Below are 27,913 nucleotides of genomic sequence, written 5' to 3' on the forward strand. Positions count from 1 at the left end.
ATAATAATAATAATAATAATAATAATAATAATAATAATAATAATAATAATAATAATAATAGTTATAATAAATATATTATATTTATAATGAATTATTATTTCAAAGACATTATCAAAGTGTTATAAAAGAACAAAAAGTAAAAAAAGAACAAAAGGCTTAATTACAAAAAGCTCAATTATAAAAAGGCAAACCAGTAGCCCTGCTTTTAGCTAGACTTAACTTTATGTTGCATCTACGCAGTTTAGTTAAAGATTAGTAGAAACCCAAAAGTAGCAAAAGGTTGTCTAGAAGTTAAAAGTAGCAGAATGGTAGCTAAAAGTACAAGGGGACCAATTGGAGCAAATGTTGCTGAAGCAGATTTTTACAGAGAACAACATTTCTGAATTCACTAAAAAGACCTCATTGTATTTAATTTGATAAAATATTTGTAAATGAAGTTAAAAAAATTAAAAAGCATACATACAAGTACTAAAAAGGTCAGAGTACCCATCTTGTGAATAATCTGAACATTTTGATACACGTATGGTTTAAATAGCACAAAGTATGCAGATGTTATATTCCAAAATCAGACAGAAATTTAAAAAAAAAAAGTGGGAATGTTGAATCAGCATTCACACAATTAACAATAAAGCAGAGTTAATTTTATACATTTCCAGACATAACTCACCTGAATGTGAACAGATGATACAGCCTGGACCTCCAGGTTAAACAGCCCTTTGTGACTCTCCATCCACTTGACTGGAGGAACCTGAGAAGGAAGTTTCTACAAGATGCAGGACAAAGTAGTTTTGTTCAATCTGCACCAAATTTTTACCACAGAAAAATAACTATTTTTAATCAAATAAAATAATAAAATAATCTTAAATTCTCATGTATGTACAGCTGAAGCATTTTGATGGATGTGGGTAGGTCTACCTCTGGTGCGTGCAGCGAGTAGTTCACAGGGAGTCGCTCCAAGATGATGGGCAGACAGTACTGACCCGTCTGCAGGCGGTCAGTGTTCAATATGGGCAGCCACTGTGCAAGAAGCAAACAGCAGGTTCAGCAAAGTATAATAGTGTTGACTTTAGACACAAAACAAAGTTGTGTTTTGTGCATTGCATTAAAAAAAAGCTGAAAAACATCTCACCGAGTATCCAATGAGTGTCTCGTAGCTGCCGCTCTGGTTCTGTTTCTGCTGGCAGCTGATGTGGTAAAAAGTGAACAGCAAGTGATGCCTCTCCGTCAGGCGGGCCGGAAGAGCAACTTTCACTTCCTCATAGAAGTCTGGAGACCTGTGAGAAGAGCAAGTAGGAATTAACAGAAGTAAAGTAAAGACGAGGAAAAATGAGTGATAAAGATGGACATGGATGAAAAGTGAGGTACACTTTTTAAATGAGAAAACCTATTGAAATAAAAGCAGACATACTGTATTTTTAGGACTATAAGGCACACTTAAAATCCTTTAATTCTCTCAAATATCGACAGTGAGCCTTAGAATCCGGCGCGCCTTATAGCACAAAAAATACGGTAACTGACTCAACAGAATTTGCCTAAAAATTCAAACAAATGTATATGATTTGAAATATTTTTTTCTACATATTTCTGAGTGTAAACTAAAAAAAGAAATACAAAGCATAACTATACAAACAGATTTAGAAGAAAAAAAAAATTGTTTTTTTTTTTTGTTTTGTTTTTTTTAATAGAAATCAAGCTGCTTCTTGAAACTTGCCAATAAACACATTTTAAATATGTTCATAGGCCAAATAATAACAAAAAAGTATAAATATGAATAAAACAAGCACAAACAGTTGAGCTAATCTGCAGAAGTTCTGCTCATTAACAAATGTTTTAGACAGTGATACAAAACTTTAAAGATTTAAGTTACATAGAGACACAAAAACCACAAATCTATAAAAACAAGCTCAGAAGAAGTTTTTCAGTTCGAACTGGTCTCATTCTCACCGACAGTCTGAAAACTCAGAAGAGAACTGAAAACTATAGCAATATGTCTCACAGACTAAACTTTGTGAAATGGGGCTTGTATTGTGACAAAGTGTACTTGCTTGTTATGGTAGGTAACAGGGGTGTAAACTTCTTGTAAAAACTCAGGGCCACTTGATTTCCCAAAAATTACCTGAGAACAAACAGTCGCATGATAAATGACAAAATAACAATATTAAAGTTCAAAGTTCAGCTATGTAGACTGACCATGGTGTTATTGTAGAAAAGAATAACGCTAAACCCAACTAATTAATTAGATAATCACTTTTTAAGTCAAAAACGTAGAATTTAATTGGTGCTTAGAAGTGTGACAGATAGATAGATTATTAATCCCAGGGGGAAATTTGAGAAATGTGTCTGTTAAACAACGCTTGCAGTAGAAACATGGTGTGAAAGCAGTGTATTAAAGGAGTTTTCCTGTAGAAGTCCCTTAAATTAAAAACACTGGCGCTCACAGGCAGAGCGCAGCTTGGATCCTCTCCACTCATAAACTGGATTTTGATGGTGATGTTTCTCGCTGATGTAAGCCTGTTGACAAGGTTCAGCCTCTGGGGGTAGACAAAGAGCAAATTCCTGCACAGACATGGAGCAAAACAAAGGTGGGAAATTAAAGAATAAGGAAAGCATCTCAATACATATCACAAGATGGCGCCATCTCTACAACAATGTTTTACAAGGCCAGAGAAATAAAAGTTAATTCCAACACATTGAATGATGAAGGTCATCAAACATCAGCTACAAACTGAACATTGAATGTTCTTGTTGCCTCAGGTATTTATGAGAAATAATCTCTGCAAGCGATAACATTTTTCAAAGATAAGTTTCAGTTTTTTTCTGCGAGTAGAAAATTTTAATCCAAAAAGCCAAAGAAAAATATAAATTTTTTAGTCATTCTTTTTATGAATAAGTGGATATTAGTCCTCCCCGCCAACCCACCTGTAAATGTTGTGAGGTACGTAAACTTCACTGGCGGGGAACTCCAGCACCTCTTTAACCGGACGGACATTTTTCTCCGCCGCAGGTACGAGAGGGATGAGCTCTGTGGACAAACAGGCCTGCGGCGTGTCGTGGAGCGGAGACATGTCCAACTTTATGCAACCTAGAGGACACAACACGAGTTTGCATGTGCAACACTGAAAACTGCAGACGAGCTATAAGGAAGCAGACGCACACTAATAAAAACAAGGTGTTAGTCTCTTTCATAACTGCAAACATTTCAATTTTAAAGTCCCCTTTGTAGTTTTGCAAGAGGATTGTGTTTGTAACTACAATGCCAGTTCTGATGATGTCCCACTCTTTCTGATTTAAGATTCTAGCTGTTCAATAGTCCTCCGTCTATCTGGTAATGTCTAACTGGATTTTATGTTTCACGATGCATCAAATTTTTTTTTTTTTTTTTTTTTCCTTTATCCAGGTTAGTCTCATTGAGCCACGAGAACTCATTTTCAAGAGAGACCTGTTTAGGGAGCACATGGTGGGGGTTAAGGGCCTTGCTCATGGGCCCAGAGTGGGGCGAATGAGGGTGGGGGCAGGTGTGGGTGTTTCACCTACCCCACCCACAATTTTGATGTTGTCGGGGCCTGGGCGTGAACCGGCGATCTTCGGATCACAAGCCCACCTCTCTAACCTCTGCGCCACTGTTTTCTGTTGATGAGAGGTCTGGACTGTAGGCAGCCCAGTCTGATGCACAGACTCTTCTACTATGAAGTGAAATATGACGTGATTTGCAATGTATTTTGTTTTGACTTAAATTTTAGACAAAGTTCCATAGTTTTCAGAACTGGGGTTGTATTTGTGGGTCAAAAATGCACTTTTTTTTTTCCACTGCTAGACTATTTTTAATGATTCAAAACTAACCAGTACCATCCACAAAATTCCCTGCGGGATCATTAAAGTTCTATCTCATCTCATCTCATCTTAAAATAGTGATGGTCAAGGTAAATGTGTAAATATAAAGAGAAATAACCTGGTATGGTCTTGATTCTTCTCTGTGGAGCCGACGTTTTCTTAATCTCAGACAGGAATTTCAGCAAATCCTCATCACTTAGACGATCTCCCTCCTGATACACAAACACACATTTTTTTAAATAAAAGGTCAGTATGTAAAGGCTCAAGATAAGGCGCTAACAGCATTTTTACAGCAATGACTTTACAGCCAAAATTTTACAAAAACTCGATGGAACGCATTGCGCGTTAGATAAACAAACAAGGCCAAGGTGAGACTTCAAGCTCGTCAGTGAATCAAATTTAATTTTGTCTCTCTTGATCCGACCCCCAGATTTTTCCACTCAGTGTGACGATGACCTGACCTGTTTAAAGATGGTGGTGATGGTGATGGTAGCAGGTTTGAAAGCGGAAACGTTACAGAACTGATCATCCACGGCGTTGAAACGCTCAGAGTTCCTTCTGGGAAGCTGCAGTTTACGGTCCATGCTGCTGGATTTACCTTAAAAAAAAAAGAAAAAAGCCAAAGGTCAAATGATGAAACATCTGTTGTTGTGTTCCAGTTCAGCTTACCACATACTGGTTAATCACATTCCAGTACTAAGGTGTTTACATGTTTTCCCCCTCAAATGATAAAAGAGAAGAATAAATAATCTCCCCAGGTTTATAGTAAAATGAACACAAATTTTACTGCAAAAACGTTATGCAACCTGCTAGTGCTCAAAGTGTATATTGGAAATGAGTCTTAGCCACTACCAAACCAAAGTTTTAGATTCTATAATTTAAAATAAGCTTTTTTGGTAATGGGGTGGAGGGAGAAATGGTGGTGCAGAGGCTAGAGAAGCAGTGATCATAAGGTCACTGGTTCAAATCACCCTGACCATAATATCTAAATGTGGGTGGGGAAAGGTGAAGCACCCACACCTGCCTCTATCTTCATTTTCCCCACTCTGGGCCCTTGAGCAAGGCCCTTAACCCCCACCATCTGCTCCACTGAGAACCCTAAATGGCAGTCTTCTGCTCCACAGTGGTGAGCTGTGGTAGTTTGGTAGTCTGTGATTGCATCTGGAAGGGCATCTGACATAAAAACAATTGCCAAATCTTTGTGTGAGTTCGTTGGTTGTGGTGACCCCAAAAGAAGGGAGCAGCCGGAAAAAAAATGGTAAAGAAGCAAACAGAATTTGTGCTCACATAAATGTCTCATTTTAAAACAAATGAACTTTGAGGTCTGCTGTCAGTCTTTAAAAACAATTGGTATTAGGCACAAACTACCAACTACAGTATACAGTATGACACATACAAGACGTAGCTTATCTGAACTGCTTCATTTCTGTCCAGCTTCTTACAGCTGTTCCCTCTTCAAGGGTCGCCACAGCGAGTCATCCTCCTCCATCTCTCTCCGTCCTCTGAATCCTCTGTCCTCACTCCAACTATCTCCATGTCCACTCTAACTGCATCCATACATCTTCGTCTTTTTCCTGGCAGGTGCATTTCTAACATTCTTTTGGGAAGCTGCAGTTTACGGTCCATACATGCTGTGTTTCCCCTGTTTGTGTCCTTCCTCTGGACATTTCATCTCGGTCTGGCCTCTCTAACTTTATCTCCCAGTTGTTCGACCTGTGCTGTACCTCTGATGATCTCATTCCTAATCTTATCCATCCTTGTCACTCCTAAGGAGAACCTTAGCATCTTCATTTCTGCCACTTCCAGTTCTGTCTCCTGTCCTTTTGTCAATGCTACCATCTCAAAACCATAGGTCTTACCACTACCTCCCTTCTTACCCTACATTGCATCTCCTTATACTCATGTCTCCTCTTGTCAGTCCTCTGACTGTCCTATTTCTTCTTGGCTAACCTCATCCTCTGGATAACTTCCTGCACTTCACTATTCCACCACCAGGTTTCCTTATCTTTCTTTGTCCAGATGACACACCAAGTACCTTCCAACCTCTCTCTCTAATTACTGCTGCTGTAGTATCTGGAAGCTCTTTCTTACCACTACCTTTAACAGCTCCTCTCTAAACTCCTCACAACATTCTTCCATCTTCAGTTTCCACCATTTGGTCTTCTTCTCTGATTTTACTCTTTTCCTCTTCTTCACAACAACAGTCATTCTACACACAACCATCTGATGCTGTCTGACCACGCTACAACCCAACAGTCCTCAGTCTCCTTCAACTTACCCATTTTACACTGAATGCATTATACTTGTATACTCCAACATGTCTATTTAGGTCAGCTCTGATCTCCACTCTCGAATACTCCATCACTTCATCCAGATCCTTCCAGAATTTTTCCTCTCTTCTATACCGCATTCAATATGTGGAAAATAACCACTGACAATATTCAACATCAGACCTTGTATTTCTACCTTCAGACACATCACCCTATCCAACACTCTTTTCACATTTTCAATTCTACATTCTTTGCAAACTCCTCCTTCAGGACCTCCCCCACCCTCTCCATTTCTCTTTCTATCCACACCATGGTAAAACAGTTTGAACCCTGCTCCAAAGCTGTGAGCCTTGCTGACCTTCCACTTGGTCTCTTGGACACATCTACCTTCCTTCTCTGAATCAGGTCAGCCAGCTCTCTACCTTTGCCTGTCATTGTCTCCACATTTAGAGTTGCCATCCTCAGCATTACACTCTTGACTTTCCTCTTCTCCCTCTGTCTCTTGACACATTTCCCTCTTGGTGGTCTTTGATTAACAGTAGCATAATTTCCGCCGGCACCCTGTTTGTCAACAGCACCAGTGGAGGTAGGCCCAGGCCTCAACCGATCCGGTATGGTGTGATTTGGACAAACTCACATATTTGTTTATGTAAAAGTGTTTTACACTGGATGCCCTTCCTGACACAACCCTCACCGTTTATCCAGGCTTGGGACTGGCACAAGAGATACACTGGCTTGTGCGCAATAGTGACTGGTTTTGTTTCTGTTTAACAAAGAAATTTAAACACACCTCCTTTAGTGCTGTCAGAATCTGTGACGTCGCGGTCAAGTGTAGCGGTGGAGATGACTTCCATGATATTAACAGTGGCCCAAGCAAAAGGCATGCGATAGCGGCCCAGCTTCTGGCAGAACGTCTCTGCCTGGGATCGCAGCTTCTCGAGCTTGTCCTTGTTCTGAAAATGATTTATCATAAAATGTGTTTACGTCAGCTGTAGCAACAAAGATGATCTCTACAGTAAGCATTAATGTGACCTGAGCAAAAGGAAAAGCCAAATGGACATAATTTTTCTGCACAATTTGACAAGAAGGAAATTGCTTTGTGACGTTACCTTCGATGAGTCACTTTCCCTCATTGTTAGATACGGGTCAGCACACTCGCTGATCTCTCCTTGCTGCAAAACCTTCTCAATCTGAAATACAGACAGGAAGAGATACAGTCATCTGTGGAGTTCAGCACTTAAAAAAATACGTATTTTGCGAGGAAATATACAGGAATGCATAAAATTACAAGACTGTTTAAAGCCAAGATGAGAAAAAAGAAAATTCTTCTACTTTTGTTATATTTTTCACACTACTTTAACCAGTAAATTGGATTTTGTTACCTTTATGACCAGATATATATCTGGAGAAGGGTAGGTAATGGAGAAAATGCCAGATCTAGCAAGTGTCGAGGAATCCATGTGTGGAGTATGAGGTTTCAAAAAGGTTTTAAACTGTTCTGAGTTGAGATCACAGTAGAAGTTTTCTGATATCTGCAGGGAGAAAAATGAATTTAAACATTCAGATTTGGAGAGAAAACATCATTTACCCTATACATTAATAAAAACAAAAAAAATTGAATTTTGTTATTATATTATAGTATACAGAGCACAATACAATATTACTCAAAAAAGGTGTTTCTTAGGAAAAACAAACAAACTGCAGCACCAAAAAAAGCCCTGGAGGCTTATTTGAAATGGTTAAGTCCACACTATAGTTTTCCTTTGTCCCTCTAAATGACCTCAGGGCAGGAACACGGCCATATGTTCTGGTCTAACCGGACCTGATGTGCGTCATGTGATCCTAATCGGAGCAGAGCTTTTAACCTCACCGCTCATACTACAAAACCTCTGCCACACCGAACAGGCCAGAGCAAATAAGGAAAACCAAAACAAGCCAGAAAATATATTCCTTTAAATTAAACACATTCTGACCAAACTGCACAATTGGATAAGTGGCATACTTTAATCTCTGCAACTCGTAGTAGTGTAACAAGCCAGAATATCCTGATGCATGCTCAATAATCCAGGTAGAAAAATCCAAAAAAGTTCAATCTGGTCAGAATACAAGCCAGAATACAAAAATCATAAAAATGTTGTGATGGAAATGGCCCTGCTTATTTAAAATTAGGCACATAATAGTATTTTATTTTTATTTTATCTGGCAATCCGCTTCTTGAAATTGCAGAAATATCTTCACTAGCTGACAGATCTATAAAGGAAAGCAAATGTGTTTTACTTGCGCTTGTGAGTGCATTTTATCTTAGTACAAACTTTAATGAAACTTGCAAAAAGAAAGTATTGGATGAACATCTACAACTGATAAACTTTGGACTAAACCCAATTCAAGATGGCTCCTACAGCCAAATGACTTTAAAAATAAAAAAAGGCTACATCCGAGACAATTTTACAGATTCTGAGCTAAAACTTGGCGCAGTAGTATGAAATCTCCAACGTTTGAACAAAAAGTTATAACCTTTCTCAACATTAAGTGATCTTCGTCTGAAACTTTTGCACGGATATTTGTATGCGATATATACTCCTGTGAAGCATGTCAGGCCTTTAATGTTAAAAATAATTTATCTACCCAATAAAAATAAATGTCAAACAAATTATGAGTGAACCATATTTACAGTGACTTTTAAATTTGGACTAAATGTGACACAAGTAATGTAATAAACCTCTTCAAAGTCACGTCTTAAAAGTAATAATGTGCTTATGTGTTCACATCAGACAAGTTTTGGATTGTCTGATGGAGGACATCTGCTGTTGCTAAATAAGTAAAGTGAGACTATTTATACAGCTTCAATCAAAAAACATCTTAATGGCAGCTGCTGGAATAACCACATGTTACTTTACTGCAGACGTTTTGAGTAGCAGTCTACAGTCTTTTAGGCAGCAGTTTCTGTCAAGTTTCAAACCTTGTAATAATAATATATATATATATATATATTTTTTATGAGGTTAGCTTGTAGGTTAGCTGCAATTATTTATGTGTAACCAGGCACCAGATGATCCATGGACCTGGTGATTGGAGACCCCTGTTCTGCAGCACGACTCTACTGTATAAATCACTTTATATATTTTACTGACAGTCATTTTCAGGTGAAGAAGAAATATCTTGCCCGCAAACACTGTAATGCAGGGTTTCCCAAATAAACAGGTTTTGCAAAAGAAAAGAAAAAAAAATCGCACAATGTTGACTTTTGTTTTGCTCAGTCTTCTGCGTGCACGCTTTATAAAACCTCTGTCTGTTTTAAGTCCAGGCTTTCATAAGTAGGCCACATGTCGGGTCAAAATCTGCCGCTGCACGCTGGCTGATGGACCAGAGATACACGTTTAATAACCAGAGTATTAAAACGGAACTTCATGGACACATCTGCTGCACATTTCAAAAACGTAGAGCATGAGTGACACGAACAAAAAAAAAAACCCAAACTGCAGACGCTGGGAACGCAGGAGAACAGAAGAGTTTAAAGCGGTTGAGAAACAAGTAAAACATGGATTTTTAAAAAAGGAAGAAAAACTAAAGCATCATAAGTGAAATGTTTAGAGGGAAGTGGCTTCAAGGTAAATACTTATTTGGCTGCATTTAAATGTCACAAAACAAGACAGTCAGCTTTTCTTTCAGTCAAATGGAGACAATATGGTTGTTAATCATTCAATGCTGAAGGCAAGAGGCCATGACGTTATTGTCAGCGTCTATTGTTAACCCTTCATTACCATCCATGTCAGCTTTGCAGGATGTTGTCATTTTAATCATAAGACAGGAAAATGTCACAACTGTTTATAAAGTGTGACATGAAAAGTAGCACAAGTGCAACGGTACTTTTTAATATCTAACATAAATTTGACATTTTATACAGTGTCACCGTCAACGAGATGATACAGTGAAAAATAAAAACACCCTAAATCACCAAGTGCGCCTTCCATTTGTAACAATGAGGCATTAAATGTCTGTTTCTCTCACCCAAGAGAATTTTTTACAGCTTTTAGTCCAGAAAGAATGAGGACAGCGCTGAAAAGAAGGGGGAGGTGGCAAAAAATATGCTAAAAGCCTCATTTGAGAGATCCATGAGCACTTAATCTTTCCAGCCCTTTCACCCAGAGAAGAATCCTTTGCAAATCCACGAAAAACATCCAAACAGCCGTGGCTCAGTAGCTGAGTGGAGAAACACGGCGCAGTGTTAGTGGCTGCAGAACGAAACACGACAACCCCTTAGGAACAGGGAAAAAAAAAAAAAAAAGAGGATGATGCTCTTTTACATAAATCCTTCGCTGTCATACAAATAACCTCAAACACAATGCATAAACAGGAGAAATATGATGTTTTTCTTTTTGTACATTTTAGACTTTTTAAAAAAAGAAAGCAATTTGTAATCATTTGCCATTTGTAAGCGTGTTCACTTTTCATCATTAAGCTATAAGTTAATAAACCATCTTTGTTGCCTCTTATTTTTTTTCTAAAACATACTCCCACCAATTAAAATATCGGATCTATTAAATAAACCTCTAACAGCAACTGAAATAGTTAAGATTTTATAGCTTCACTCCAGTGGTGGAATGTAACCAAGTACAAGTAATTTGTTACTGTACTTAAGTACTTTTTTTCATGTATCTGTACTTTACTTACGTAGAGTTAAACATGGGTACTTTCGACTTTTACTCCACTACATTTTACATTAAGTATCTGTACTTACACTACATTTCTATAATGCGTTACATGTTGCATGCATGTTGCGGTTTTTTGATTTGTTCGTTAGTTTGAAAGTTACCAATGACGAGAGGAGACTTGGTCCATTGAATCACTGCAAAGTGGACAGGTAACGTTAGACCTGCCTTTAAGAAGAGCTGGGCCAATGACCTATATTATACATGTCACTGAGCTGGGAGCACCCACGGCACCACTAACACAACCAAAATGGATTCCACCGTGGAGAGTCAGCCAGAAGATACATGCCACCCATAGATTTACGGAAAGATTATTGAAAGATTATTGAAAGATTATTCATTACAGCAGGACAGATTTTCTCTCTCAAAAGAGCCGGATTGGACTCAAAACCTTTGAAAACCAACTTCTTCTGAACTTGAACAAGAAATTCTTGCTGCAATATTAAAATGTGTCATTTCATGGGATGTTAGGAGACAAGAGATGTTTCCAAATGACTCGACACTCGGGTCCAGTTTTGAAAATGGTGTCAGGAAGTTAAAATATTGTTCAGTATTGACTCATTACAAGGTTGATCAGACAGTATTTTAAGTAGAGTTGATGACAAACTGCAGTTGAAATGATCAGTGCCTGTTCCTTTGTTAGGTCTAATGCTCCTTTTTTCAGGCAGATGACTTTTACTTAAATCTGTTTACTTCAGTTAAAATGACATCAGTTTTGCTTTGTGTTAAATAAAAACTGTCAAAAGGTAAAATCATTCCTCGTTCTTATTTTGCTTAATGATATTTAACTCTGCATGTCATCCCTGAGATTCTGATGCACAGAATCACAAGTCCAAGTGTGAACTGTGTCACAGAGTAAACACAATAAAAACATGTATTATCTGCAGCATTGTTCATTAAAATGGATCAACACTATTAATGCATTACAGAAAATATACATACGGTAGGTACACTTAAAGATATGTAGACCATTGCATTAGGTAATACATTCAGAGTCAGAGTCAGAGTTTCTTTATTGTCATTCGCACCTCATGTGGTACATGTGGTGGAGCGAAATTATATACACGGTGTCCCAGTTACATCCAACAATAAAATGTCTAAGAAAAACAGTAATAACATCTAAGATATGAACTAAGGAAAATTCAGCAGGTACTTTTACTTTTAATACTTGAAGTATATTTAAAAGCAAGTACTTATTTATTTTAACTTAAGTAAAAATGTTAATGTAATACTTCTACTTTTACTAGAGTACATTTTTTTCTGTTTATTTGCACTTTTACGTAAGTACAGTGTTTGAGTACTTTCTCCACCACTGCTTCATTCACAGTTTAATACTGAATAAGGCGTGCTACCAAGCTAAATAATTGCTTAACAATTTTATATTTCGTACACCGCCCAAACCACTAATAAGAGTGTTTCATTCTTTCACAACAAAACAATTACAATCCCTGAAAAGCATCTCATAATTAAAAACAGCCAACGCTTTTACAGATTAGTAAAAGCCATCAAAATATGTTTAGACCCATTAATATTATATGTCAAATTTGAACATGGCGATGATAAGATTCAGGCTGTTTCTTTACTATAAAACGAAGAGAAATAGTGCTTTGAACGAAAAACAAACATTTTTGCCTTCCCCTTCAGGTGATAAACTTGCAAAACCTGACAGGACCTTGAGCAACAAGCAATTATCTTACCTTTTTCTTCTCTTTCAGGTCATACAAGGCTATGGTGGCAAAAATTGGCTCAATGTCAATTTCAAACCTGAAATAAAAAGAAATAATATATAGTTCAGTAAAAGTAAAAAAAGAAGAAGCAGAATTCAGTTTTTACATTCCCCAACCTCTAAAATAGATTCTATTCCTGTAACTTGCTGTTTTTCTGCAGGGAAGAAACTAAACAGTAAGTGATGGCGTTTTGAACTGGACTGGATCAGAGGTGATGTTGCCAAACCACCCCAAGCCGAGGAGTCAGTTCAGCACAAACGTTTGGCAGTCGTACGAGCTGCACGAGGACAAGCGTGAAACCACAAAACTGTTCAATAATGTTAAAGTGACACCCCCCCACACACAGAACAAGGGAGGAATACAGACTTTTACAGAGAAAAAGAAACACCAAGCAACCTTCCTCCATCCTTACACACAGCTCTGTTCTTCATGAAAAGAAGAAACAGAAAAATGCTAAACACACCACATAAGCTCTTTCTTCATGAACAAGCGGGTGTTTGATTAATTAAATTTTACTCAAGCAGCTTTACTCCGTGTCCATCTTGCACAGTAAACAATAAGCGGTTGGAACGGCAGAACTATTCTCCGTCCTACGACAAAATAAAATGTATGACATACTTTATGGCCTGGCATCGGACCAGGATGCGTTCTCCAGTGTGTTCTTTGGGACAGTCGGGAATGGGACGGATTTCCACTGCGTCGTCCTGGAACACGGCGAGGGAAAATGTAATTTAATTAAAATATCAAGCAGCTTAAAATAAGAAAACATGGATAAAATAAAATAAAATAAAAACGTTGAGATTCATGACTGAACAGGGTGTTAAGAGTTCAATGTTTAACGTTAACTTAGAATGTAAGTTGAATTTTGGGGAACATTTATACAAATAAGACAAAAATAAAAAGGTGAACAAACACTTATTTGTAGAACGTTTTATAAAAAAATTATTTAGTTTGTAGAATGTCAATATATATATATATATATATTTTTTTTTTTTTTTGCTAGTTTCCATGTTCTCTAAAATTTCTTGATTTGTGTGAGCAACTGCTCAAAGTCTCTAGATATTTACGTGTGAGATGCCTTTATCAACTATGACACAAAACAACACATTTTGAACTTAGTAATTATAAAATTAAAAATAAATTACATTTTCTGTTTTGATTATTAAATTAGTCATGGGTTAATGATCTAAAAATTGTATTTTGTTTAAAGGCTAAATGTTGCATTATATCTAATACTAATGACAATTAATACTTCTCATGCATAAAAAACGTGTTAATGTTTTTAAATAAGACAAATAAAAACCTCAATTCTCAGCTTTCTTAAGGGGGAGATGGATAAAACTCTTAAGGACAAATTATGTTTTACTAAAACACACAATGTTGGGAAAACCTATTTGTATGCACTCATTTTGAGTTAAAAGTTGTGTAGTCTGTCTTTGGCGCTTATCTGGGACAAAAACTAGCTCACTTTAAGTGCACAAGCATCGGTCGACAACAGGATGTCTACTGTAGCGTGTCCTGCAGCAACACCTCACCTCGTCAGGTGGTGGGTAAAGAGCAAACAGCTCGGGAAGCCTGTTTTCCTGCCGCACCTCCTGATTCAAGCGATCAAGCTCCTCGTGGTTGCTGAACACCAGCAAGCTCTCCACTCTCTGGTCCGGGGTCAGACTTCGCAAGTTAAAGTCAGACGAAGTCAGTGTGCGACCCGACTCGTCCGTTAACCCCGCTAGGCTAGGAGACTTGATTTGGGGCAGAAATGGAGAAAAAAAAAGGTTAGGTTGAAGCTGTGGTTCAGGTTGGAGTAGTATCTTAAACACAGAAATCAAATGGAAGATAAAGATCCAGAAAAGCAGGATATTTAGGGAACACAGAACATTTTATTTTTCTTAGTTTAGACAACAGGATTAAATCAGGTGTAGAAAAATATAAGTTTTACACGTCTCTCTTAATATAAAACAACTGAATTATAACCCTTTAATTGAAAAGCATTGCATCACCATGATACACACCAACTGAAAAATGCAGACTCCACAGTTCTGTTGGCAGGAGACAAAATAAACAGCTTAGAGGCGTTTATGATGTCTGGATTGTCTCGTTCTGGCCTTGAGACCAAAAAAAAAAAAAAAGTCTCCTGAGAATTTCTGAACATGGCTCACTTCATGTACAAAACATAAGATAAGCTACTTTAAAATGTTTCACTTATGACAAAGTCCATGCTCAATAATCCAGGTATACGATCCAACATTTTTCATTCAGGTCATCTGGACAGTTTCTTTTTTTGTGCTGAAACATTTCGCCTTCGATCCGGAAGCCTTCATCAGTCAAGGAAACGCACAACACAAAACTGATTCTTCCCCCAACAGCTTACTCCAAAGTGGAACAAACCAGTTTTGTTGGTGCATACCAAAGAAACCATCTTAGAATTTTCAAAGTAAAACAAAATTATTCTTCCTATAACATTATAGCTTTTCTTCAGATATGCTGTAGTGTTTTGAAAACTTGCAATAAAACCACTGCAATACCACAATATGGTGGCACAACACTATGTTTTCACAAACATTATGCCATTTTAAAAATTTCTCATGAAAAGAATGTACCATACTCTCCGCCGTACACGTCGCACTGCTGTATAAGTCGCATCAGTCCAAATATGTCTAATAAAGTGGAAAAAAAAAACATAAATACGTTGCATCTATTATGAGTCACCGCTGACCACCTGGAAACATGGGCTGGTGTTGTGTGAAAAATCGATTGGCTGCAAATGGCAGCTGCGGGAGCATGCATGGGAGGACTTTAACATCAATTTAACAAGATTAACACTTAAAAACAATTATTTGTTTGCTTGACATTATAGCAAAGGTGTGTTTCAGTTTAACTTTTCCTATTATTTCCATTATATTGATCAAATCGGCTGCATTTCAAAAATAGATTTGCGGTGGCGGGAGCGCGCTGATGGAGGACTCGCTGTGCATTTCTTCTAAATTTAACCAGACAACCACCTCAAAACAATTATTTGTTTGCTCGACATTAGTGTCTCAGTTGAATTTTTCCTTAATAAATGCACTTTTAATGGTCAAATCAGCTGCATTTCGGCTAGGCGGTGCAGAGCGAGACGAAGGTGGCGTTGTATGGCAAGCCAAGTGTCTCATTAATAGCCACTTTTACCTATTAATGAGACACTTTACTTGCCATAAGGCTAGAGGGCCCTCTAGCAGCAGAAAATGGTAATGTTCAACATTTTCCATGTCAGAATGAATGAAATCGTCAGATCTCAGCCAAAGATTGGGTTATAAATATGGGGAAAAAAAACCATCAATAAGTCGCTTTGCCGTATAAGTCGCAGGCACGCTGCTTTATGCCAAAAGGTGCGACTTATATGGCGAAAAGTATGGTATTCCTTTTTTGACCTAATGTTTGCAGAAATACACGCAAACACGTGGAATTGTTCAGAAGCAGATATGTTCACCAAATTATTAAAAAAGATTAACAAATATAGCGGTCTTGTTAATTGATAAATGGTTCTATTTTAAGCATAAATTAAAAAAGTGAAATCTCTCCTACTGACAGTACTCAGCCTAAACTGGGTTCGGCGTAACTGCACTGCTCACTTGCTGCACCATCGGAACATTCCCCTTTCGCCACCCTCTCTTCTTGTCTCTTTCACTCCCATCATCCATCAGAATCACATCCAGGCTTTCACACTACGGGGCAGGACTGACCGAGCATCCACCCATAGTGAAGCTTCGCCTGGTTCAGGCTTCAAGAGACCATCGCACCACAAACCCGGGGCTTTTGTCAAAGCAGATTGGCCCATAGCTATTAGGGGCTGATGGACAATAGTGCCGTTCTTCCTTTTCCTCTGGCACCCCCCCCCCCCCCCCCTCTCTCTCTCTCTGGCAGACAGATGATGGGAATCCTGCAGCCGTAATAGGAGGCCTTTTGGGTTTGGGTGATTAACCAGAACTAGCAAAAATGGAGCAACAGAAGAGGGGCAGCAGGGGCTGAGCCGAAGGTTGGATTGATGCCGATTGGCTGTTGGGAGGAAACTAGAGTGGGCATGAAGTGACCTGTAGCTCAGAACTTCATATAAATGGTAATTATCAGTTTGTTGCATGCATATTACTCGAAATTTGTGCAGCGAGCAATAAGGAGTCTAGTTAAACATCAACAGTGAGAGGGTGAAGTCTTAAATGTTCACTTTTAGCTCCGTGCACGCCAGTCTGAGTAAACTTGAAAGAGCCACTGGCGCTGAGGAGAGAGTGATGGGAATAACAACACAAAACAACACACTGTTGTGTTCAGTTTTAAAGCACCCGCCCCCTCACATTTCACAGTCATGTCTCTCAGGCCTTGATCAGTATGGACTGCCATACTGCACTGGCTGGAGTGTCCTCTGCTCACAAAAGAGACTTTAAATAAGCTCAGCTTGTTGGCATCCATGCACTAAGTGGGTTTTGTTGCTCTTTTAAAGTGGCGTTTAATATTTTGGGATGTGCACTGATATCCATGTGTCGACGGGAGGAAACAGGATGATTTGCATGAAAACTGGAAGAGCGAGGAGTTTATTTGGCTTTCAAGAACTAAATGAATGAAATCTTTATTATTATTTTTTATTCAACATTTAACATCCACAACATCCAAGTTTTATATCATTATACCTCAATTTCTGTGGCACAAAACAAACTAAATATGTGGCATAATACGGTAATGTGCAACAACAAGCATATTATCCGAACATAGAACCAATGTTCGGACATGAAAACCAAAATATTTAGATTAAATAAACATGTAATGATAAATTAACAGTGGTGTAAAGGTTTATGGTCATGGCCCTGCTCAGACTCGACATGAGCTTGTCAATCTGGTCAGAGCTAAACTCAATTTCTTCAAACGGATGTAATTCAAAAAGGCATCTGCAACAGGTAGGATATTAACTGCTCACAACCTTTCCACAGAACTTCACTTTAAACAAACTGAACAATCCCTTAAACACATTTAAACAACATCATAGATATAAAAAAATAATAATAATTACTGCTTAAATTTCCTATTCATCACAGAAAAACACAAACGTTCAGAGAGTGACTTGTGTTACTTACTGGTTTGTCTTTGTTTGGCGGTTGAACGTCAGACTCAAAAATTTGTTTCTGAAGACTTTTATTTAGGCCAGTTCGCTCCGAGTACGTGATCCAGCCATCCCCCTGACACCTTCACACGCACACACACACACACAGAGACAAAAGTCAAGCAAATTCAAGAAATTAGATGTATAGCTACAATAAAAACGCATCTACGCCAATAACCAGCCGCAGACAATATTACACAGAGGTCTCAGTAAATATAGACAGATGGTAGAAATCTGTATTGACATGATTAGAGGAAACAACGAGGTAGCATTTACCTTCTGGTGACGATGAGCCATGGCTGTGTGTAGCTCTTCACACAGTCTTTTACGTGTGAATCTAAATCCACTCTGCAAAAGCAAATTACAGTCAAATATGCGTGCAGGCATCCATAGTATCATAAGACCTTTAAATTCTGCTCATCCTAATATGTAATTCATGGTCAAGTTAATGAACATTCAGAAGTTCTGAATCAACTAAGATAACACGCAGATATTGAATAGTTTTAGAATAAATGAAGGCTATCAGGTTTAAATATTCTGCTCAAGTATTTTTCCAAATCTGTGTGAAACTGCATGGGTTTCCCTGAAGCATATATAAAAAAACAACACATGAATAAGGCAGCTGTTGCCAATATAAATAATGTTATTACATTACATATTATTTCTACATATTTACAGATATTACATAGTATATTAATTTATTTATATACACAAATTTATATTTATTTATACATGTTTAAATATAATTATTACATAGTAATATTACATTAAAATGCTATTGTGAACAATGTCTTGGATGCCACTTGATTATTGATATGTGCTGCTGATTATCCATGCTGCTGATCACATGCTGCTGATTTACGTCACACTCCTGTGTTCATTCGTACTCACCTACTCACACAGACTCATGTTTGTGCTGATGTTCGGTGTATTGTTTTTGTACTACTAGTGCTTAGCGTATTTTTAGTTTAACATATTTCTTAGTTCATATCTTAGATCTTATTACTGCTTTTCTTTTACATTTTAATACTTTGTTGGATGTAAATGGGACCCTGTGTACACGATTTCATTCCACCACATGTACCACATGTGGTGTGTATGACAAATAAAGAAACTTTGACTTTGATATTATTTTATATAAATATTTTCCTTTATAAAAAGGAGTTCAGAAGTTCTTTTCATTTAAACATTTTTGGCCTGAAACCCACCCGTGCTCTGGGACCGAGTTCCGGACGGTGCGCCGCTCCCTCTCCACCTGCTCCACTCGCAGGTCGTCGTCGGGAAAATCTCCAAGTTCGTTCATCAGAGCCCTGTCTTCGCTTCGTAACTGTGACATCAGGAACTCCTCCAGGTCCAACGGCTCCACCGCTTCGTACGCCAGAGGCTGAGGAGTCCAGAAGAGGTGGGATCAGAACATCCAGCAATGAATAGCAGAAGAATCAAACATCCAAACTGAGCACTCAAGCAAAGAATGATGAAAAGGTCTCGCATTTCTTGAAGTAACGCTTATCGCTCACCGCCTTTCATTCCAGAGTTTTAATCTAAGATCATCTTATGATGAGAAATTACAGAGTTAGCCGTTTTGGTCAAAAATGACTTTATGCTCTCATGTGCTGTGCAAGATTTAATTTGATCTGTTGGTGCTTGAAATACAGTAGTCCCTCGCTACTTTGCGGTTTGATGTTTGCGGACTCGCTCTCTCGGTTTTTTAATGACTATAAACTTTAAATATTACTCACGTGATTGGGGCGGTACGGGATAAAAAGCTAATGAAAAAATATACTTCGGACGCAAAAAGGCGCCACCATTTTGTAGTTTTTTCAATATGCCTACACTCTAAAGCTAGTCAAAAGAACTACACTACCCAGAAGCCAACAGTGCTTCCGGCCGCTGCTTTCTGCCGAAATGGAGGGAAAGTTTTGCAATGCAGATCTACGCTATTTATTAAGCTCACAGAACTGGCAGGAAAGTTGCAAATAATCCTGAAGCTCAATTATCCACACACATATCGACTTGGACGGGGCAGTGGGCTTCATTGCTGCAGGGTAGGTCTGCAGAACCGGGACCGAGCCCGACCGGAGCCGAGCTAATGTTCTGCAGAGCTGGTGAGTAAAATTTTGCAGTGCTGTGCAGTACATATACATATGTTGTTAAAATGACATAGGTTTAAGAGTTTAGAACATTGCAAGAGTGTGGGAAGGTTTTATAAAGCCTTAAAATATTTATACATATTAAAATAAATATAGCATTCCTACTTCGTGGTTTTTCACCTATCACGGGGCGGGGGGAACGTAACCCTCGTGATAAGTGAGGGACTACTCTATAACCATTTTTGTGTAGGCTAAGGTTGGATGTGGAGGCCATCTTGAATTGGGTTGACTCTAAAAGTTAACGAGTTGTAGATGAAAATCCAATAATTGCTTGCAGAGACTTTCACTAAACTCTGTCCAGTGGTTAATAAGATAAACAGTGCTGATGCCAACAGTGTGTAACAAGTGTTAGATCTTTGCTTAAAACAAGGATTTAACACAATGTGTAAGGCTGAGTATGTGTTGGGAATGACTCTCAGCTACAACCAGGCCAAACTTCAGCTCCAGGTTGGAGTCATTTTTCTGCTGACTAATATTGATTAGATGTGACGGTCACCTTGAATCAGGTTGACTCCAGAAGTCACTGAGTTGTAAATGTGCATTCAATGCTTACTTTCATAATGTTTCATTTAAAACTTATTGTTGAAAAGATATTTTGCTAACAGACAGGCAGACTTGACTGCTATAGTTTATGGTAAAGTTTGAAAAACAGGTCTCATCTATTAATAGACACAGTATGTGCTGAAGATGACTCTCAGCTAGTAGCACACCAAAATTTAGCTCAAAATCGGTCAGATTTGTTGTTATAGCCATTTTGACTTGGGTTGACTCCAAACATTTGAGTTGAAGATGTCCATCTAGTGATCACGGTTTCAGTAAAGAGTTTGCCAATGCTACAGACACCTTGATATACACAAACAAAAAGTGCACCTTCAGCGGATGTCAACAATGGGAGATCCAAAGTGGGAAAATTGCATAATTTTCTGGGAAAATGTGTCATAAAAGTTTAATACCAGTAAGTATTACAACATCTTTACCCACTAAACGGAAAGCATGCAATATTGTCTGATGAGATGAGCAAAAAAATTCCCACTTCAACAAAACGGAAGAAAAAAACCCTTTAGGGCTTGTGGATGATGAGTTTATACAGTCCTGCGTCTAACCTAAGAACCCTCACACGGAACAGAAAGCTGTAACAAAGTCCGCTCCAGACATGTTGATTCCTGATTATTTTCTAATACCTGTCTTGGAGCAAAAACACACAAGCGCAGACAAAAATAGAAACTGGAACTCTGCAGTTCAGATGAGCAAACATTTTTTTCCCCTCACCTATTTTTAGATAGAAATCTCAAATTATACATTCTGCATTGGCAGATCAAAGATAAAGCTGTGCTTATCTTTATGCACAGTGGAAATATAGATGTTAGCACAGTAGATACAGTTAGCATCAACAACATACTGTATTATGTAGCAAACCTAAAAGAAGTGAGCTTTGTTCGATTAGAAAAAACAAAATAGCCCAACTGATAAGATACACATCCTTTTTGTGAGGCTAGCTGGTTAAAAAAAGAGGAACCTGGACAGAGCAGGTGTTTCTGCGGGAAGTGGCAGCAGACTGGCAGATTTCCAATCTGATTAAAGGCTGCAGAGGAAAGTTTAGAAAGCAATGTACAAGGAAAAGAAGAACAAACTGCATGCAACTAAATATTTAGAAGGTTAATCGTGCTCATATTCATTCATAAATATATAAAAATGAGTTTGAGGTGCGTGTGTGGGGCACAGAGGTAGAACATACATTATGTAAATGGACGGGGTGTGAATTTCTGCAGCAACAACATGAGTCACTGATCCGCTCAACTTTTGAAAGCAGAGAAAAATTCCAGCTGCTTTTAGACATGTTTTTGCACATTAGTGCAAACCCCGAAGCACATTTTTCTTTCCCTCCATTCAGCACACGATGAAGAGAAGAGTACGATAAAAGGGAACAAGTGTGCCGTTGTAAATAACAGATCTGTTTGATAGCAGAGGTGTAAACCTAAAAGCTAACAAAACCTCAGCAGGGGCGTTGTGTGTCTTCTTTGGATCGGAGCACAGCGTCTTTTTCTAGTTTTGCACTGAGCTGAGAAAAAAAAGAAGCTAATCCATGTGCGATTCTGATGCTGCTCTGCAGAGTCATCAGAGAGGCCAGAGGGGGGAAACTAAAATGACCTGCCAAATCAAATGCCAGCATTTTTATCAGCTTACTCAATGACTAATATACTCTGTGGACCAATGAAAACTAGTATTCCAAAATATGACAGAGTGGAAATACACATTGCATACTAAGTGATGACTTGAATCAATATTACGATAAAAGACACAATTTCTTTAAGGGTAATTTACAGCTGTAGTTGATTTGATGCATTTATTTTCTGTAGAAACATATGTTCTTGTTAAAAACAAGGTAAATCATCCAACACATCCTTCCGCTGTCAATGTGCAGAGGCAAGAAACGAGCCAGGAGAGATGATAGACATGCAGGAAGTCAAGACAAGCAATGTTTCTACAACAGAACAGCCATTTTCAGTCTCAGTCTTGATTGTTACTAAACTTATTTTCAGTTTTATATGCCGGTGCTCAAACCGAAATCGTAGACTTACCCTGCTGACAAATGAAAAGCGCACTATAAAAAAAGGAAGTGTACAAAATGGCGCACTCCGGATATAGGAACCTACACAACCGTGCGTTTTACTGACGCTGAATGCTTTATGCTGAGTCTGTGTCACAACCCGGCACACAGATCCCGTTTGTCTTCAGCTTCATGTTCCTAGAAGGTAAAAAGTTTGGTATAAGCCAAAGCAACCAAAGCAAACGATTGGAGGGGGTCGATCGTCGCTCAGAATTAAATAATTAAATAAAGCTTGAAATGCAGCTTCACGCCTACAGCTTTACAGCTTCAAGACAAAAAAAAATTAAAGGAAGTGACCGCACTAAAGGAGTCCCTCCATCAAACAGCGTTACAACACACAGGAACAGAAAGTACAAGCACGTGTATTACACAAACACAGACTTAACACAAGGCTTTTTATGTCTCACTCTTTCATGCAACATTTGGAATTTCAAGCGCAGCTGCAGAATTTTTTTTTTAAAAATATAAAAACATGAGGCATGACTGCTGAATAATACGAAACTACCATCCCACAGATTATAGTATTAAAGCCCCTCTCTCCCATCCCAAATCCAGACATATTAAAGATTTGCCTCCGTAAGCTGCAAGGTAAGCAGACCCATCCAGAGCCAGTCAGCAGCAAAGGCAATGACCCATTTCCCAAGCAGGTTAGAGATTAACAGTCTTGGATGGAGCCGTTGGTGGTGCGAGATGGTTGCTCCAGGTACTGCTACTTCAACTTTAAGATCATTTCTTGGTAAATATTTTAAAAACTTTAAGCTACATCACACAGCAACTAAATTAAAAGCTTATGAAAACTTTGAGGGACAAAAATTAAGGGTGGAAGAGTAGGAATAAAGAAAAAAGACAAACTAGGAAAATAAAATACTGAAAGGCAGAAAGAGACACTCGGAGGGGACCAAGTCTGAGCATCGAATCACCGTGCATCATTCTGTCTGCTCGACTACAAACAGAAGGAATCACTCTGAATGTCTGCTTCAACTCAGAAGGGAAAAAAAGAACCAGCGAGAAATCATTCTTTGACTCAGAAATTTAGAGGAATTAGTTTTCCACACCAAGTAAAAACATTAAGCATGTTAATCCTTATGCGTTTGTGCTCATACTTAGAATCCAAAAAGGATTAGTGTGTGAACGCTGAGTCAGCATTAACACTTTTTTTTACTTGTTTTCTACTTTTTTGTATTGTTTTTGGAATCCAACTTCTAATTTGTTGATTTTTGCTAATGCTTTCTTACTTTTAGCTTTTAGCTAGCCTTTTGCAACAATTTGCTTTTCTCTAGATTTTGCTAATTTTAGCTAGTTTCACTACTTCCAGTTAATTTTGTTCATTTTAGCTTCTAGCTTGTATTTTGATACTTTTGCCTTCTAGTTAGCCTTTTCCTACATTTAGCTTTTAGCTAGTGTTTTGAAACTTGTAGCACATTTGGCTCCTTTTAGCACCTGACCTCCTTCTACAGGTGTGCAGTGGAGAGCATCCTGTGCTCCAGAATCAACGTGTGGCATGGAGGCTGCACAGCTGCAGAAAGAAAAGCTTTGCAGAGAGTGGTGAAGCACAGAAGACTGTTGGAGTCAGTCTCCCCACCATCACAAACATCTACACCTCCAGATGCAGGAAGAGGGCCACCTGCATCATGAAGGATCCCACTCACCCAGCACATGCACTTTTTGCTCTGCTCCCCTCAAGCAGAAGGTTAAGGAGCATTAAATGTAGAACCACTGGACTGAGAAACAGCTTCTACCCTGAAGCTGTTGTAGACTCATGAATATCTAACCAGGGTAAATCACTGTGAAAAATCACATCATGCTGATCCGTTTCATGCTGCTGTGTTCATTCATTCGTACTCATCTGCTCACACAGACTTATGTTCATGCTGCTGTTCGGCATAATGTTTTTATACCATTAGTGCTTAGTGTATTTTTTGTTAAAATTTTTCTTAATTCATATCTTAGATCTTATTACAGTTTTTTTTATTTTACATGTTATACTTTAATTGGATGCAACTGGGACCCTGTGTACACAATTTTGTTCCACCACATGTAACGTGTGGTACGAGCGACAAATAAAGAACCTTGAATCCTTAACTTTAAGATAATGTTTTACTACTTTTGTCTTTTAAATAGCCTTTTGCTACATTTGGCTTTGAGCTACTTGTAGCCAAAGGTTAGCTTGTTACTTTGTTTAGCCAATATTTAGCTACCGGTACTTTTAGTATTTAGCTAGTCTTGCTACATTTGACTTTTAGCTATATTTAGCTTTTAGCTAGCCTTTTACAACAATTACATTTTTTTTCTAGCTTTTGCTGATTTTAGCTATAGTTTAGCTTCTTTCAGTTAGTTATTTTTAGCTTTTAGCTTGTCTTTTGATACTTTTGCCTTCAAGTTAGCCTTTTGATACATTTAGCTTTTAGCTAATATTTTGTTACTTGTATATAGCATTTTGCTCCTTTTAACTTTTAGATAGTATTTTATTACTTTTGTCTTTTATCTAGCCTTTTGCTACATTTGGCTTTGAGATACTTGTAGCTTTTGGTTAGCCTTTTACTTTGTTAAGTTAATATTTTGTTAATTTTAGTATTTGACTAGTCTTGCTATATGTGGCTTTTAGCTACATTTAGCTTTTAGCTAGCTTTTTGCTTTAATCTTCTTGGCATTTAGCTAGGGTTTTGATTTGTTTACATTCTGTTCTACTTCCTTCATCTTTAGTAAGTCAGTTGCTCAAATAAATTACTGCAGTCATTCAACAATCAACACCCAGCATTCATGCTGCTTTTCTCAGAAAATGCAGTTTCTTTAATTCCTAATAAAACAAAAAACATCTAACAAGTTTAAGTCAAATCCTCTGGATGGATTCTTGTTTGTTGACAACAAACAAGAATTCATCCAGAGGATCTGACTTAACCTTGTCAGATTGTTCTACCTGGATTACTGAGCATGCATCAAGATAAAACAAAAAACACATTTGTTTGTTTTGTAGTGGATTTATTCGGACACAAAGTGTTAATCTTCTAGACTAGACGGTGCACTGAGTCAGACATTCTCAGGGCTAATGACAGTAAAGAGGATGTGAGGATGATTATAAAGTGGTGCAGACACAAACACTAATGCTGTGTGAGTGTTGAATTAGAGGAAACATTTCTGCAGGTTATATTAATTTTAAACTCATACTAAATGAGTATTAAATGAGCACATTCATACACCGCCACCGGTGTATGAATGTGCGTGTGAATGGGTGGATGGCTGGTACTGTAAAGCGCCTTGGGGCCCCTCATAGGGGGCTGGAAGGCGCTATAGAAGTAAGCTCCATTTACCATTTACCATTTAAGTTAGATTACAGCAAAACAGAAGTCATGTTAGTGTGTTGATCTGCACACAGATACAAAAGTATGTGAAATATGAGTAAAAATATATCAGAATTATTTTGTTTATTTCTGAAGCGTGTCTAAAAGTATGTACCGTAGTTGCATTTTTAAGATAACATGACCATTTCTGTTGATTAATTTTTTAAAGAGGTCCACACTCCAAACATGTGTTTGTTTGTTTGTTTGTTAGTTAGCAGAAAACTCTTACCACCGTGAGGTAAGGTGAGCTTGAGCCCAAAGTATTTGAGTTGTTTCGGCTGTGTTGCAGGCCATTGTTTCCACTGAAGTTTTTTCTGATCTCAGCAGAAGAGTACCTGAAACAAACAATGGAAACACACATTTGTAAGGTTTTATGTGTTCAAAAGGCAGAAAGTAATAGCATATAAATGACTGAAATATATTATATAGATACCGGTAATAATAGATATGATTAAAGCAACAAACATTGATCAAAACTTTGATGCATTTCCATCAACAAGCATGCAGTTCATCCTAATTCACAAACACAGCACCCATTCACTCCTTGATCCAACAGCAGACAATGGTATTGGAACTCCGGGGTGAGTTTATTCTAACTTTTGTTCCCTCAGTAGAAGCAGGTCTCTGCTGGTCGTGAAAGACGGTCATTCAGAAAAATGACGTCTTGTTCAAGGCTCACACCAGGCAGAAAATCAACATGACGCAGGAATAAAAGGAGTATGCAGATGTGTATGCAGATATGTTCTCTGAGAAGAGCGGAGAACAGAGAATAACAAGGAGAGAGACAGTGTCCTCATTTGTTGGGCACATTCCATTTCCAAAGAGTAAATTCATGGTTGATTTCTTTATCATTAATACTTTATCAAGCCTGACCAAATTCAGCACAACAAATCCTTTATTTGGTTCAGCTAAATGACAAAAAAGAAAGATTCATGTGTATACACAAGGTTGTGTATGTTGAAAATATACATGTATGTCTGTGGTATTTGGAAGTGTCCGAAACTGTTTATTGTGACAGATCCACACAGCAAAGACTTAAAAGGGAAAAACTGAAGCAAGCGGGTCACATTGGTGGCTGCATACCCCCCTGTGGTCAACCTCACGAGTTCCTCAAGACCCCACAGCGACTGTTACGACATAAGCATAACTAATTATCACCACAAAATCATAAAGGAGGGACAGAAAGAAAAGAGATACCAGAAGGTCAAACCACTGAAACTGTGGAGTTGCAAGGCGTTAAAACGCCACAAGGCAATAAAAAAAGCAAACAAGTACATCTTTCAAAGACCAGAAAAAGCTCACCAAGATGACTTCTATGTTTTTCAGGCTTTTTACGTATTGAACTGAACTTGGCCACAACTGATAATGCCGCCTCTGTCACTGCCCACTAATTAATCACTGATGTGCTGAGTCAGTACAGTAATGGATGGAAGCACATAGAAATCTACACAAAGAGCAAAGTCCAGCACGTATTTAAACACAGTTGCTAGGCTTGCTTAAAAATAGTGAACCAAGACAAGTCTTAGAAAAGTAGCACTGTTTATTGTAAATTTATAAAAGGTTAAATCACAATAAATGAACAGAAAAAAATCTGTCAGATTAGGCAGACCTAAGCACATGCATAATCAGCTTTATGGTCCATTATCACAAGCGGAAACACAGAAACAATGTCGTTATGCAAATGACACTTTTACCCTACAAAGTTGAGCCCTGTCAGCGTGCACATGCATGTCATAGAAGCACGCCGTGTTTATTCACGGTCGTTCTGGCCACTGCAGCAGAACATTTGAGTGTTGCACAACAGCAAGGTGGCTGATGGCTGTGTAGTGTGTTCACATACCGTAAGCCTCCCAACTTGGTCTGAGCAAAAACAAATTAAAGTATCTTTAGTTCTTATACTGATAATATCTAAAGAAAAATCGACGTGCGTGAGCCAATGAGGATTAAAGTGGTTAAAGGTAAAAGAGTAAACATCAAGAATGCTTCAGGTCAACATGAGGCATAATTAAAGACCTTGCATTCCTAAAGAAAAGCATGTCACCGGTAAGTCTCTCATCCACTATTACCCCAAGAAATCTGATTTCACTAAACCCTTCTACATCAACCCCATTTATTTGAATCTTTACTTGTGTATTTGATGTAGTACTTCCAACGT

General features: G+C 38.1%; 1 protein-coding gene across 1 annotated transcript in view; it reads right to left on the reverse strand.

The window, feature by feature from the left end:
• The window catches only part of dock8 (dedicator of cytokinesis 8), a 71,573-nt gene that overhangs the window by 31,932 nt on the left and 11,728 nt on the right, over positions 1 to 27,913 (reverse strand). Inside the window, exons 2-19 of the mRNA XM_037680987.1 lie at positions 25,988 to 26,093; positions 18,871 to 19,046; positions 17,939 to 18,010; positions 17,637 to 17,745; positions 14,073 to 14,276; positions 13,156 to 13,241; positions 12,508 to 12,574; positions 7,484 to 7,633; positions 7,211 to 7,291; positions 6,892 to 7,054; positions 4,293 to 4,429; positions 3,950 to 4,043; positions 2,920 to 3,082; positions 2,439 to 2,556; positions 2,046 to 2,116; positions 1,130 to 1,274; positions 916 to 1,017; positions 668 to 763 (exon numbers count right to left, since the gene is read on the reverse strand). Of these exons, the coding sequence (XP_037536915.1) occupies positions 668 to 763; positions 916 to 1,017; positions 1,130 to 1,274; positions 2,046 to 2,116; positions 2,439 to 2,556; positions 2,920 to 3,082; positions 3,950 to 4,043; positions 4,293 to 4,429; positions 6,892 to 7,054; positions 7,211 to 7,291; positions 7,484 to 7,633; positions 12,508 to 12,574; positions 13,156 to 13,241; positions 14,073 to 14,276; positions 17,637 to 17,745; positions 17,939 to 18,010; positions 18,871 to 19,046; positions 25,988 to 26,093 (2,140 nt within the window). The remainder of the gene's footprint in view (positions 1 to 667; positions 764 to 915; positions 1,018 to 1,129; positions 1,275 to 2,045; positions 2,117 to 2,438; positions 2,557 to 2,919; positions 3,083 to 3,949; positions 4,044 to 4,292; positions 4,430 to 6,891; positions 7,055 to 7,210; positions 7,292 to 7,483; positions 7,634 to 12,507; positions 12,575 to 13,155; positions 13,242 to 14,072; positions 14,277 to 17,636; positions 17,746 to 17,938; positions 18,011 to 18,870; positions 19,047 to 25,987; positions 26,094 to 27,913) is intronic.

This window comes from Nematolebias whitei, chromosome 8, assembly GCF_014905685.2.
Source record: "Nematolebias whitei isolate Nwh7 chromosome 8, NemWhi1, whole genome shotgun sequence".
Classification (NCBI taxonomy): Eukaryota; Metazoa; Chordata; class Actinopteri; order Cyprinodontiformes; family Rivulidae; genus Nematolebias; species Nematolebias whitei.